This window comes from Cetorhinus maximus, chromosome 9 (assembly GCF_964194155.1).
Source record: "Cetorhinus maximus chromosome 9, sCetMax3.hap1.1, whole genome shotgun sequence".
In the NCBI taxonomy this organism is placed as follows: Eukaryota; Metazoa; Chordata; class Chondrichthyes; order Lamniformes; family Cetorhinidae; genus Cetorhinus; species Cetorhinus maximus.
Genome location: NC_135887.1, coordinates 110,959,504 through 110,974,093, shown reverse-complemented (window position 1 = coordinate 110,974,093; position 14,590 = coordinate 110,959,504). Strand labels below are relative to the sequence as shown.

Below are 14,590 nucleotides of genomic sequence, written 5' to 3'. Positions count from 1 at the left end.
CTATAGCTAAATTTGCAGATGACACTAAAATAAGTGGGAAAGTAAGTTGCAATGAAATATGAAATTTATAAATGGATATGGACAGGTTAGGTGAATGGGCCAAAATTTGGCAGTTGGAGTTTAAGGTGGATAAGTGTGAGGTTATCCATTTTGGTCGGAAGAATAAAAAGGCCATATTATTTAAATGGAGAGAAACTTCAGAATGCTTCAGTGCAGAGGGATCTGGGTGTCCTCGTGCATGAATTGCTGAAAGCTAGTATGCAGGTACAGCAGGTAGTAAGGAAGGAAAGTTGAATTTTGGCATTTATTGCTAAAGGAATAGAGTATAAAAATAGGGAAGTGTTGTTGCAACTGTACAAGGCATTGGTGAGACTGCACCTGGAGTACCGTGCACAGTTTTGGTCCTCTCACTTGAGGAAAGATGTAGTTGCATTGGAGGCAGTTCAGAGGAGGTTCACTAGATTGATTCCAGAGATGCAGGGCTTGACTTATGAAGAAAGATTGAGCAGTTTAGGCCTATATGCGCTAGAGTTTAGAAGGATGAGAGGAGACCTAATTGAGGTATGAGATGCTAAAAAGTAGACGTGGAGCGGATGTTTCCCCTTGTGGGGCATTCTAGAACGAGAGGCCATTGTTTTAGGCTAAGGGGTGTGATGGGTTTAAATCAGATGAGGAGGAATTACTTTTCTCAAAGGGTTGTGAATCTGGAATTTACTACCTCAGTGCAGTGGGATGCTGAATAAATTTGAGGAGATACAGATTTTTAGTTAGTAACGGGTTGAAAGGTTATGGGGAGAAGGCGGGAAATTGGGGGAGTGGGCGGGAAATTGGAGTTGAGGCCGAAATGAGATCAGCCATGATCGTATTGAATGGCGGGGCAGGCTCGAGGGGCTGAATTGCCTACTCCTCCTAGTTCTTATGTTATGTTCTTATATGAAAGCAAGTTATTTTTCTTCCAAAGGTGTTAAGGTTACCACACAGTCTGCTGGCATAAATTGCTCTCCATTCTGGCCAATGGTAAATAGTAAAGCTTTTTCACTTTATTTCCTCTTAGCTTTTGGAAAAGAAAAAGAGAGTCCAACTCAAGGATATGGGAGAGGATTTGGAGTGCCTCTGTCAGATAATGAGGACAGTAGGACCTAGACTAGACCATGAAAAGGCCAAGGTAAAGTTGTATCTGATGGTTTGTGTGTTATCCCTATGTTTCAGGGAATGTTTTGGGATTACTAATTTCTTCCCAGCCATAATTGTTGCCAGGCTAGTGCACGGCAGCCCTGCACTAACCCTGAGAAGTTGTGCAGCCTTGTTGTGGAGGGGGTGTGGTGTGAGGAGGAGGAATTTGAAATTATTGATCTTTTTGGGGCTGGGGAATAAACAGTGCAGTCCTGTTTTGGCACGTATGTGAATTAACCAGATCATTAAGATACAAATTCCTTTTGGGAAAGGTTTTCTTTTCATGTGTTATGACATTGCACACTATGGGCTGCTGTTGGCTCATGCTGTGGCTGTGATTCAACCAAGTCTTCCAATTTTTGGGGGAGGGAAATGAGTTTACTGATGAAATTCCAGCACTGCTCTGTACCTTGTGATTTGTATTATTAAAGCTGATAGTAGCTGAATGGTTGTGGCTTTTTGAAGTGGCCATGAATAATGCTGACCTTCACTTGGTGTCCTAATGCTGTTCCACTTGGAAAGGATATGTTGAGTAAACAGCTTCAATTAAATGCTGATGTACTAAAGTATTTGGTGTCAACATGAGTATTTAATATAATTCAATATTATAATTCAATATTATAATTTAATATAATTCTTGTTCAACTTTGCATTTGATTGTTTAAATATTGCAAACCTTCTGTCTTTCCTAGTCTCTAATGGATCAGTACTTTGCCCGGATGCGTTCCTTGATGCAAAATAAGGAATTGCCAGCTAGGATTCGTTTCCTGCTGCAGGTGACTTTTTTTTCTCTACTTGTTGAATTAGTTCTTTTAAAGCTAGTCTGAGCATAAGCTGAATTCCTCTCTCCCCTCTGTAGGATACTGTGGAGTTGCGTGAGCACCGCTGGGTTCCTCGCAAGGCTTTTATTGACAATGGACCAAAGACGATAAACCAGATTCGTCAAGATGCAGTAAAGGTGGGCTATAGATTGGCTGTAAAATTTCTAAATTTGGAGTTGCATGTTAGCATGTAACTAACTGACTTGTGTTGCCTGCAGGATTTGGGAGTTTTTATTCCGCCAGCTATGGCTCAAGGAATGAGGAATGACTTCTTTCTGGAGGGACCTTTTATACCACCAGGAAGGAAATTTGACAGAGACCCACTTGGGGGGCTTGCTGATATGTTTGGACAAATGCCAGGTAAGTATTGCTTTCTGGTTTCAGCATCACTTTCTTGAATGGCTATGAACAAGTTAATATTTTGCCAGGTGTGATTGTTTTGCTTTCTAAAAGCTTAAATTTGCTACTTTTTAAATCCTTTTTATCTCAAAGGTAGTGGAATTGGTACTGGTCCAGGAGTAATTCAAGACCGATTCTCACCTACCATGGGGCGACATCGTTCCAACCAGCTTTTTAATGGGCATGGTGGGCATGTACCAGCTCAGTCACAGTTTGGGGAAATGGGAAGCAAATCTTTCCTTAAATCTAATCAGGTGAGGAATGAAATGATTGCATGTCTGTTTGAAAAGCTGAATAACAACGAAGGTTCAAAGAGCCGTTGCATTTTGCTTTTCTACTTTCGTGGATTGCATTGATTACCATACCAACAATTTGGTTTTGGGCACTGCCTATCCAAATAATTCAACGGAAAACTTAATCGTGCATAATTTGATGCGGCCTCATTATTAATGTGCAAATTAATGGGATATTGTAAATGATGCTGTCATGTGGATGGATGTGATTAAGCTAGATTAAGTTGGCAAAGCAGTTTGAGTTGCTTCTTTGCCCCCAGCCTGGAGCAGATAAGTTGCTTGGGCCATGTGGATTTGAAGACTTGTGTTTACAGACCAGGCTGGGATTTAATGAATTGAGGCTCACCTAATGGTGGTTTAACTGTGTAGAGCACAGAATAGGTTGGCACCACCTGTTTTGAGCACCCCCAATAGATATTGAGTATAGCTCTTGCTGTACAAAATTTTATCGCTTAATTGGAATGGAGTGAGACTTCTTAGATAGCTACAACACTGAAATATCTTCAAGCAGCTGGTGTGCAACTTTTGAAACTTGCAAGACACATTGCATCAATTCATTTCTAGATTCAATGTTATTTGCTGCATTAAGGGGTACATGGCAAGGATGTGCAAAGTGAAATAAAAACATTTATTATCTAGAGTTAAAGGTAGGATTAATGTTTCTGAAGAGGCTGGTATAAGATTAGCATTTGCATCAAAATGACATGGGCCATTTGGAAGATGAGTAATCCAGTTTTGAAGTGAAGACTTAGCTAACTTGACTGAGATGCACTTCTGCAAACCAGCTTGGTGATGAACAGTAAGCTACTGACTTAACTGTTTTTAGGGCATCTGTAGCCTTGTGGAGTGCATGTTTGAGGCTGTCCTTGCTTCTGTGCTGTTTTGTATATTCAGTTTCAATCACACCTGGAGAGTTCCTGACATTTGGGATGTGCCTGTCTCTCTGAAAGCCAACTTCTGGGCTCTGGTGGCTGATGAACAAAAAAAGCACTGATGTTGGAAGGAGTGGAGTCCAGGACCTGCTCAGCTACTGGTTGGAGTGTTTGTCCTGTTAAGGCTGAGCCTGGCAGCAGGTAGTGTTGGCACAAGGAAGTGACAGTGTTCTATTACAGGGACAGAACCAGCATTACCATGGACAAAACCAGGGACACTCATTCCAGCAACCAACACAATCCAAGGGCATGCCTCCTCGGTTCATAAAGAAAGGACAGATCAATGCAGATGAGGTAATCTGAATCTGGACATATTCAATGGTTTGGTGCCCAATGATTAAGGAATGACGCGTTATTGTGAGGACTAATCTGGAGGCTGTTCTTACTATTTGACTTACCTTGACCACCACCTCTTACCCGTTTTTCTTTCTTCCAAATCCCCAACCCTTTTTCCACCTGTTATGGATAGCTGGCCAGTGTCCTGTGAGCGTGATTGAGAGATGAGGGCAGCCACTTCTGAGTTTGAACCTGACAAAATAACCAGCTATTCTTCAGATATCGTCAGACATTTAGACATATTAAACCACCTTTGCTTAAGTATTTGCATGCAGTGCTAACTGTGTATTGTATACGATTGTTGACATTAAGGTTTGACTTTTTCTTGACAGATCAGTTTGAGGCCTGCACAGTCATTTTTGCTGAATAAAAATCTAGTGCACAAGCTTCAACCACAAACACCAACTATGATCCCACCAAGTGCACAGCCTCCTCGTACTCAAACACCACCCCTGGGGCAGGTACGGTTTGCTGTCAGGCCGTTGTTTGGAATCTAATTCCTTTGTTCCTGTTCCCATTAACTCGAATAGTGGAACCATAAGTAATATGTCTTAATGAGTTGAAACCTAAGTTTGAGGGGACTTGACAAGGCAGATGCTGAGTTATTCACATGGTTGGGGAGTTTAGAACTGGGGGTCTCAGCCTCAGAATAAGGGATTGATCACTTAAGACTAAGATGAGAAATTTCTTCAGTGGGTTGTGTTGGAATTCTCCAGAGGCTGGTTAAAGCTCCATTGAGTATATTCAAGGCAGATATTTTCAATTCTAGGCAAATCCAAGGGAATCGGGTCAAAAAATGGAGTTGGCTCTAAGATCTTCCACGTTCTTAGTAAATGGAAAGAGTGGGCTCAAGGGGCTGTATTCCTAATTATGTTCTGAACTGATTTAAATATTGGAAAGTCTTAACAGTCCTAGTTCAACACTGGGGAGAAGTGAGTTAAATTAACTTCTAGTTTTTAACTTCTAATGCCTCTTATTTCACCATATTTCTTTTTTTGTGATCACTTTCTGTGAGCTACATTTTCTGTAAACCTGTTTTGAGAGTAATGTATTACCTGTTAGCCCCCTCAACTAGGTCTCAAAACAAATCCACCCTTGATTCAGGAGAAGCCTGTGAAGAACAAGAAAGCACCTTCCAAAGAAGAACTGATAAAACTGACTGTAAGTGACTTTAATTCTTGGGGCGATGTGTTTTATTGTCTGCAACCTCCCATCCTTCTTGTAGGGACAATGCACTGGTCCTGAAAACTGATGTTAGACAAATCTGGTTTGTGAACACTTGCCATGGATGCTGTGTTGGTGTGCAGGCCATTCTGCTGGATTCTGAATGATATCCACAACATTAACTCGATTAGTTGAACATTTGGCCTGTACTCTAACAAATGCTTATGTAAAGCTGCCACGGTGACCAATGGTGCTGTGCATTTCCAATAAGAAGTATAAGTACCAAATAGTCATCCTTTGTGACTGCAGCCTCTTAAAAGTGGAAGGTTACTATGGGATGTTTGACTGCATTGTTTACTTAATGGGCTGTGCCAAGCATACCATTCCCCAGAACCCTTGCTGAAGCTTAAATCCTTTGCACTTCTTGTTTGTCATTCCTTTATAGGAAACAATCCTCACAGAGTACCTGACGAATCTTAACATTAAAGATGCTGTCAGTGGAGTGAAGGAGATGAAGGCACCAAAGCCTTTTCTGCCAGAAATGTTGAGCAAGATGATTGTGTACACGCTAGATCGCTCTGATGAAGATAAAGAACAAGCTAGTACTCTGATAAATGCACTCAGACAGGAGGGGCTTGTTATGGGTGAAAACTTCATGCAAGTAAGTGAATTTTTAAGCCTTAATCAAAAACGAGACTTCAGTTTTTTTTTTAAGTATCCAAGTTGATAGTTGCAGGCCTGCTGGGTTTGCTTTCCCTTCCTATACCCACTGCCCTCCTACCAACCATAGACCAAGTTATATCTGCTCGTTTAAATGCTGTTGACTGAAGCTGCAGTGTATAAAACATATGCCACTTTTTTGCTGTATCCATATCTTGGCATACCAGTTTAACATTTCTTAAGGCTTGAGCCTGTGCAGGGAATATGCTTGAGTTTTATGATTTGTAATTAATGAAGCTGGTTATCTCCAGTTACTTGGTAACTGGATGTATTATTTAGTATAGGTACAGTGCCTCAAATCTGGCAACCTTGGACTAATGCCATGTGTTTTGGATAACTTGGGCCATGAGCATTCTGGGTCGGTTGGGGTTGAGGGTTGCCTGGCGCATTAAGTGCAGCAGGTAACTAGTCTGGAGCCACATCGTGCCCCTGCAGCACCTAGCCAAATTATCCAGATAAGTTATTAAAATTTAACTCGTCAAAATTGAAGTCTCCTGTTTTCAGGCAACTCTGGTTTTTTGATAGCTGGATTTGAGACCTTACCTGTATTTTATGTAGTTAGTCTCCATGCAGTCACTGGGATATACTACATGCTTGAAATTCCCTTAATTTTGCTTGCAGGCTTTCCTGAATGTATTGGAGCAGTGCCCCAAGCTGGAGGGGGATATCCCTTTGGTGAAATCGTACTTGGCCCAGTTTGCAGCACGTGCCGTCATCTCTGAACTCGTGACCCTCTTGGAGCTTGCCCAGCCCTTTGAGAATGGAACCCATTTCCCCTTATTCCTGCTTTGTCTACAGCAGCTTGCCAAATTGAAGGATCGAGAGTGGCTGACTGACCTCTTTCAACAGAGCAAGGTCAACATGCAGAAGATGCTGCCAGGTGTGTACTTGCATGGTATGGTTTGGAGGTCATTGGGGAAAGTTCAACCTCTTTATTGAGGATATGGACCATCTATGACCCTGTTGCAATCAAAGCAATGGGATTTGATTTGTAATTTCCCCAACTTTTTTAAAGGCTGGAATAAAAACTTCTAAGGATTCTGCCAAATGTATTACAATACACTTTTAAAAAAACCAGCAGCTTTGACTGAGGCCATGCTGCTTTTGCTAGATTGAGTTGGGCAGAGGGAGGGTGGCTGGGGCCAGTCTGGGTTGGGTGAGGTCAGGAGTTGCTTGAAGTGCAGGAATAGACTTTAAGTTGTGAAGCAGAAGCCTGGCACCATGCATCACCTAGCTGAATAGCCCAAGTAAGTTATAAAAGATGCACGGCACATTCTAAAAATGTTCAGCTTTTGGACAACTCCAGCTTTTAGACAGCTTAAGAGTGTACCTGTAAATATGTTGGTGAGCTCCTTGTGGTAACTCATCAGTTAGGCACCCTAAACTCGCCTCTGGCTTGAAACACTCTAGTAGATTATTTTTGGCTATTCTAATACTTGTCGTCTTTAAAAAGAAGCTTTTGTATCTTGCATTTTGTGAGCATGTATATTAAATGAAAACAATAGTTGATTTGTGATAGCTTTAGCTTTCCAAATTGTACTGATGCAGTGGTCTAGTATGATCCATTTACTTCTCACTTTTTTCCCTCAGAGATTGACCAAAATAAGGACCGCATGTTGGAGATTCTGGAGGGGAAAGGACTCAGTTTCTTGTTCCCATTACTAAAATTAGAGAAAGAGTTGGCAGAACAGATCAAGAATGACCCATCCCCTCAAGCCATTTATAAGTGGATCAAGGATAACATTTCTCCCAAATTGCATACGGATAAAGGATTTGTCAATATTCTCTTAACCAGGTATATGCACGGCAATAACTTAGTTGGTCTGTCCTGAAGTTTTTGTAGTTTAAACATTCTCATCTTGAAAAATGCAATCGCTAGCTCCACCTTGACATTGTGATTATTTAAGAAGTGGGAGAGAATGATAAAATGCTGAACTATTAGAGCAGCCAGTTTTTGCTCAGGTAATGTCCTGTGACACCAGAACCTTGGTACCATGCACTCTGGTGGGGGGTAGGGAGGGAAAGAGAGGGAGGAAGGCACTGCTTTTTATACTGCACTGAAATGTTAGCCTTGTCTGTGTAATGCTGTCTTAGAAATTTAATTTTCCCCCCTAAATTGAGGTGGGGCTGCTACCTGAGTGCCTCAATAGCCATATAGCTTCAAATGAAGCTTTAACCGTTTTAATGGAATACATTCAGATAAATGCTGATACAATTGTCCCTTAAACCAATTCGTTCCAGTATTTGGAACCAAGAGATTTGTCTGTCGCTGAATGTGCTGTTGGACAGCAACTGAAATCTGATTTGAAGGGGTTATGGGGAGATGGCTGGGATGTGGGACTAATGGAACAAACTTCTCAAGCATGGTGAGATGTAAGATTATGTGGAAGTTCAGTTGCAGTTGGACCTGCTGGGCTGGTTAAGGGGGTTTCATTAATTGTTCCTAACTTGCTCTTTTAGCTTCCTGCAGCACATTTCAAAGATGGCACCTGCTGAAACTGGTGACCCAACTAGCGTTCCTTCCAAAGAAATGTTGGAACCAGAGAAGCAGCTGCTCCTGTCCTTTAAGCCAGTAATGCAGAAGTTCCTGCATGACCACACTGAGCTGCAGGTTAGCGCCTTATATGCATTACAGGTGCACTGCTACAATCACAACTTCCCTAAAGGTAAGATTCTCTGCATTTGAACTCTTTTTTCCATTGCACAAGAATGGCAAGAATTGGCAGTTTTATAAGGATGTAAATTTAATTTTGCATGATCATGTTGAAACAAAGTTCATTCAGCAAGTTTGATAAAATTGTTATTTTGGCTCTTGTCATCTAGTTTGGTTTAGGTTGCTTGTTTTAAAGTTGAAATTGTGCAGCTCTACATTCATTGTTTACATGTGAGCTGGTTCTTGTTTGTAGGTATGTTACTGCGCTTTTTTGTGAACTTTTATGACATGGAAATAATAGAAGAGGAAGCCTTCTTAGCGTGGAAAGAAGATATCAGCCAGGAATTTCCAGGAAAAGGCAAAGCTTTATTCCAGGTAAATAAGGGAAGATGGTCTTGGGTTATTTAAGATAAACCTTGGGCATTGAGATGGATTCGGTTGAAATAACAGTGGAACCATCACATTTTATAGAGCATATTTCTGCCCTTGTCAGCTTATTTTTAGGATGCAGGTAAACAATGAGACTGTAATCACATAATTAAACTATTCAAGAAAAGGGCTTGGATCTTGTATTATATGAAAACGTGACCAATTTTCTTTTGCCTTATCTGTTTGGGATGCCTTGCAGGTGGACACCAGTAGTTTCATAAATGGTCACAATGACTGATCAATTCCACTGTTATCTTTGAATGTTGGCCAGAACTTTTACCAGTTTTATTTTCCACATAACACTACCAAAGGATAAGTCAGGCAGGAACTGGGCTGTAACTACTTTATCCAAGGACTATTGGTGCACTAGACTTTGTAGTGCTCTTGGTGCTGCACTGAAGCTGCTTTGGGTTGAAGGGGGTAGTGGGGTGGGTGAGTCTCAAACCCATGAAGCGCTCAGGTGAGTTTTGCCAACTGACCTAAATCTGTTCTAAGATTTCAGTCATGAGTTGGTTTTTTTGATTAATCAACCTGATCTGACCTTGCAGGTGAATCAGTGGCTAACCTGGCTGGAAACTGCAGAGGAAGAGGAATCTGAAGAAGAGGAAGGTGACTGAAAACCGGCCAAAGCCTTAATAGTGCAAATATACTGTTGCTGTGATGTAACTGCGTTCATCCCAACCACTGCAGAGATTCATTCCACTGTTTGCAGTATTTAGCGCAGGAGCATGTTCATGGCTCATTTCTTCTGCATAACCTTTAGTGTATGTCTTAAGCGTAGTGTACCATTGAATCTTAAGATTACAGTACCTTTTTAGGCAACTTCATGACCTATGAATAGCATGCAATAACTGAACCCTAAATGTACTCAGTGCAAGCAGTAGTTATAATGAAGACAATGCTGTTGGCTGCTGTTCTACATTGGTTGATTTTTACAAAACTGAATAGCAACACCAAGACACTGTAGAAATGCACTTTGCTCAGCAAAATACTTGAGTCGTTGCAATATTTGATTTTTTTCCCTTGGATTGTTAAAAGACAAACCTAAATAAATTCGAAACTGTAATCAGTGGGTTGCAGCTGTAACATTAATTTGCCTGAATTTCTACCTCCACTATTGGGCTTTGTTTTAAGATGTGTGCCAGGGTTAACTATGCTTAAATCCTACAGCCTGGGCATATGCACAAGTCTTTAAAGTCATTTTACCATGTCACAGTTCAGCTTTGTGCAGGTAAACTAGAGATTAAAGTGCTTGTTTAAGATGGGGGGGCGGGGGGTAGGGGGGAAAACTTCAGTGAGATTAATGGAACTAACCTTTTTCTTTGGGCCCCTTTTACGTGATAGTAACAAAATGAAGCCTACTTAATTTATCAATTTGTGTTCACTACTTGTTCACATGCCCTGATTTTGTACAAGTAACTTGTATCTATAATAAACATTGTGATACTTGATGCCTTATTTTCCTGTTGGTTTTGTTTGAAGTTGGAGACTTTAATGGGACACCAACTCTAGCACCAAAGAGCCAGCCTGTCTGCTTGCCCCTGGTCAGAAATATGGAGTCTTTCTCCTGAGCTTCCTACTGCTGTGACTATTGTCTGGTGCACCTACAGTAATCATTTTCATAGATGGTCACAAATTTAAATGGTGCTTTTAAATTTATGGTTTGTTCCATTGAATGCAAGTGCTTCCTGGGAGGTGGGTGCATTCGCCCCTTGTGGCAGCAGACGTGACTCGTAACATGCTGAATAAACTGCATTTCATAGGGTTTAATGCACATGGCTTTGGTGCTTTCCAGTTATTGCCGATATTCCTTCTGGTACACTAGATTGGTACATGGAAGAATTGCACATTCCTAAACGTGCATTGTATACATTTGCCAACTAAGCTTTTCTGCCAGAGCTCAGCAGAGTGACACCCTGATGCACCAGCTTCCATCAGGTCAATAATAATGCTAGTTTTGAACTTAGATGAAAAGCCAAAATTCAGAATATTTTAAAGTTGAACTCACTTGGCATTAAAAATAAACCCCTGAAACTTTTCTAATAAAGAAAATGGATTCCTGCTTCAGTCTGTCAACCTGAAGTGGGAAGCTGGACATCCTTGTCTTTGAGTCCAGGATAATCTCTGATTGGAAGTCTCTAAGCCTGATCACTTGCTAAGTCTTAAACATCTGGGCAATGGGGTCATCTGGTAAGAGGTAAAATCCTAGTTTTCATTTTGACATGGTGGGAGGAGAAGGCAGAATTGAACAGAAATCTTGTTGGGGGGGGGAAATATGCTGCACTGCAAACAGAACTAACTGAGGGGGTGTGGAGTTGCCTTGACAGGATTCAGTTTTTAAAAAAAACTAGCAATCTCCAGCCATCACTTGGTCATTTAGATATCTTTCTTGAATTGGTGTTGTGAAGGTCTGGATCCTTGGGTAAATCTTAAGGTCTTTAGACAAGTAATATTGGACTGCACTATAGCCTGACATCTTCAATGCAGCCATCCTGTAATCTGGAGACAAGAATATTTATGGGGTTGACGATGATAATGGAGCTGGTGGCAGCGCACAAGAATTTCATTAATAGCTTGATCTTTAAAGGGGCATTCCTGTTTTTTTTCTTCTTGGTCCATTAGTTATCCAGGCTGATTGCATTTCTTAGACAACCAGAGGTTTTAATCACTGATTTTTGAATGGCATGCCTGTTTCTCCCAACTGGTTTCCCTGTGTATTGTAGGACAAGAGATATCTGTATGGAAGTGCCCTGGGTGCAGTGTGATTTCCTCGAGCAATTAATAAATTTCTTTGCATCACCAGACTCGTCATTCCCACTTGTGACAAGATCCATGCTGTGCTTGTAATCTTCCTGTAAACATGGGGTAAATTCCTGTAATGATGGGTGAAAAGAACTCATTGATTTCATTTGAGACATAATCATGAGGCAAGAGGGATCTTGTCCTCTTTCCAGAAGATTAACCATGTTGAGTTTATTCTAAGGTTTTTTTGCGTGCTCCTGTTGCAGATCCTCAGTACATTATGTTGGAGTCAGTCACTCAGCCCCTGTAGCCTGTTCTGCCATTTGCTTATCAGTTAATTTCTTAACTCAAAACTACCCTTCATTTTGTATAACTGGTTAAATGTTGCATCCTGCATCCAAACGATTTAATTTAAATGTGCGAAGGAATAGAATTGAAAGTTTAAAGTGCACTTAAATTTATATATAAGTGCACTTGTGTGCTAGCCTTTTCAGATGTGACCCTCGGACCTTGGGCACCCGAGGCTTGGAGCTTTCAGGCAGTCAAAATTTTTTTAAAATCTGGAGTGCTCCCATTGCAAATCTTTCTGCTGTATCAGCTTTACAAGAGTACAAAAGGATATAAGCCTTGGCAGTTGGGATGTTTTTTAAGATCAAACTTGACCATGATTTCTCAGAATTGGCAGAACAGCCTTGAGGTTTTGAGTGAGCTACTCCAGTTCCTATGTTGAATAGCTTCTCTGTAATTACAGGTTAGCTCCTTGTAACAGCTATCTTTCAGTTTAAATACTACTTTTGTAGCAGAAACACTTCTAACCCAGTGTTCAGGTTTTATCAATACAAATAAAACTGGCTGAGCTGTGATTCACTTTGGAGTTCAGTGATCTGTAAATCTGAGCATAGAAATTTTAACTTGCTAACCTGAGTAACAACTCGATATTCATCTGCCTATATAGTAGTTTAACTTGTAGGCTAAGTAACTTCTGGATGCTTGGAATTAATTGTATTTATGGCATGTTACAACATTGAATTGGTAACCAAAGCCCCAGGTTAAAGATAATGACAGAAGAGCCAGAGGGGATATCAGAAACTGGAGCATGGGAGGCTGTTTGACCTATCAAAACTTAAGTTGGGTCTTTGAAAAACCAGTAGTGCTTAGTCCCACATTCCTGCTTTTTATCCATAATCCTATTGTGACCAGGTGAGGACCGGTCGAATGGCTCCCCTCTTTTCCCCCTCGTTTGACTGCAACATTTTTCAAGTTAATCTAGGTTAACACTTCCCAATTCAGTGAATATGAAACTGATCATAAGACCCAGACATGTTTTTGAGTTTTATAACGGTTTTATTATATTTAAACTGATCTGGGTAAACTATAATATGCTTAGGCTTCACAAGTACGCACACCTACAGATTGGAGTAGGGGAGTATTGTTGGTCAAATTAGAGCCTGTAAGACACCAGTTTGCAGTTTATATTTTGCACTCTGGCTTCAGGATGAACTTGGTCTTGATTTAAAGATGTAGATGCTGGAGTTGATGGTTTTCTTGGAGGCACAGTTGAGTTATTAAAAATCTGTCTACTGCAGAATGGAGACAGTCAAATTAGTAGATGGGGACCAAACTTGTTTGGTGGTGGCAGGAACTCCATTTGAGCTAGTCCAGTTCTCAGAAATCCATCTATTTAAATTAGACAAAGCACTTGGGCTGGTTGTGTGATCTCTCTAACTGCCTGTAATTCAAACATAATTGTACATTCCAATTATATCTGGAGAACTACCTTAAAAATATCAGGTCTTCGTTCAAGCAATTAACCTTTGGTTTGCCTTCAGCTGTTGAATACTGTAGGTGGTCTTGATGGGCAAGGAGGAAGGTTGTTCACAAACCCCAGGGGGGTTGCCATTGGGGTTTCACAGACTTGCTTTGTCTCCATAGGGTTGGAATGTGGAATATATATAAATTAGTGTTGATCATCTTGATGTAGGTTGAAATTAGTCTGTTTCTCTCAATTTTTAAAAAAAGTCCAACTCCTATTTCCAACCGATTAAAGATCAATATTAATGTAAGCATGTCTTCATAACACTTTCAAATTATTTATTGAATCAACTTTCATCTTTTTCAAGTGTTCCAGATTCCAAAAACTCTGGAAAGAATTTGTCCGTATTTGACTTGCCTCTGGATATTGATCCACTCACCAGAGAATTTGCTTTTTTTTAATCAAAATTTCTTATGTTGAAAACTGACGAGTCACCTCGACATTCTCCGTTTCCAGAGAGAACAGTCCTAATGTTTCCTACCTCTCCTCAAACTTCCTCATCCCTGGTAACCCTGTCTAAGGCCTTTATGTTTTTCCTGAAATGTGGTGCCCAGAGTTGTCCATTATATTCCAGCTGAGACTTAACCAGTGATAAAGGTCTAGCATGATCTCAGTAACTTAGGTTTAAGTGAAAGATATAAAGTGCAAGTAAGTTTTTTTTTCTCCACTCTATTGGCTTGCTCTGCTACCTTTTTAAGGATTTGTGTATATGGACACCAAGATTTCTCTGATCATTTACACATCAGTTGCATGAATTGAGAATTTTTATTAAATGCAGTTGACATCTAGGACAAATTGCCCCCTGTAGAGCAGTAGATCTAATAAATTTTCCAAAGGGAGTTGGATAGGTACTTTAAGAAAAGTTGTGCAAAGTTATGGTGAAAAAGCAGAGGAATGGGACTTGCTGGAAAGCTCTAATAAAGATGGGCTAATTGCCCTCTCTTTGCTGTAGTGTCTGATTCTGAGATCAAAAATAGTTGTTTAAAAAAAAAAAGGGGGAGTCATTTACATCAGTTCCACCAATCTCTGGAGAAACAATTATGCTTAAATTGACCTGAGCATATGCTGCAACAGACAATCTGTGCCTCCTATACTGTGATTAAATCTTGTGGACT

At 40.5% G+C, this 14,590-nt stretch overlaps 1 protein-coding gene and 1 non-coding gene across 2 annotated transcripts in view; both read left to right on the top strand.

Moving 5' to 3' along the window:
- The window catches only part of LOC144685076 (eukaryotic translation initiation factor 4 gamma 2-like), a 36,888-nt gene extending 24,359 nt beyond the window's left edge, over positions 1-12,529 (top strand). Inside the window, 13 exon segments of the mRNA XM_078549611.1 lie at positions 1,055-1,165; positions 1,866-1,949; positions 2,033-2,131; positions 2,213-2,354; positions 2,487-2,647; positions 4,287-4,415; positions 5,017-5,115; positions 5,564-5,779; positions 6,460-6,718; positions 7,429-7,633; positions 8,299-8,504; positions 8,745-8,866; positions 9,469-12,529. Coding sequence (XP_078405737.1) covers positions 1,055-1,165; positions 1,866-1,949; positions 2,033-2,131; positions 2,213-2,354; positions 2,487-2,647; positions 4,287-4,415; positions 5,017-5,115; positions 5,564-5,779; positions 6,460-6,718; positions 7,429-7,633; positions 8,299-8,504; positions 8,745-8,866; positions 9,469-9,537 — 1,902 coding nt within the window. The 3' untranslated portion in view covers positions 9,538-12,529.
- On the top strand, positions 3,945-4,128 carry LOC144685128 (small nucleolar RNA SNORD97). Its single transcript, XR_013577640.1, has one exon. It is a non-coding gene; the product is annotated as a small nucleolar RNA SNORD97 (small nucleolar RNA).
- Positions 12,530-14,590: the final 2,061 nt, after the last annotated feature.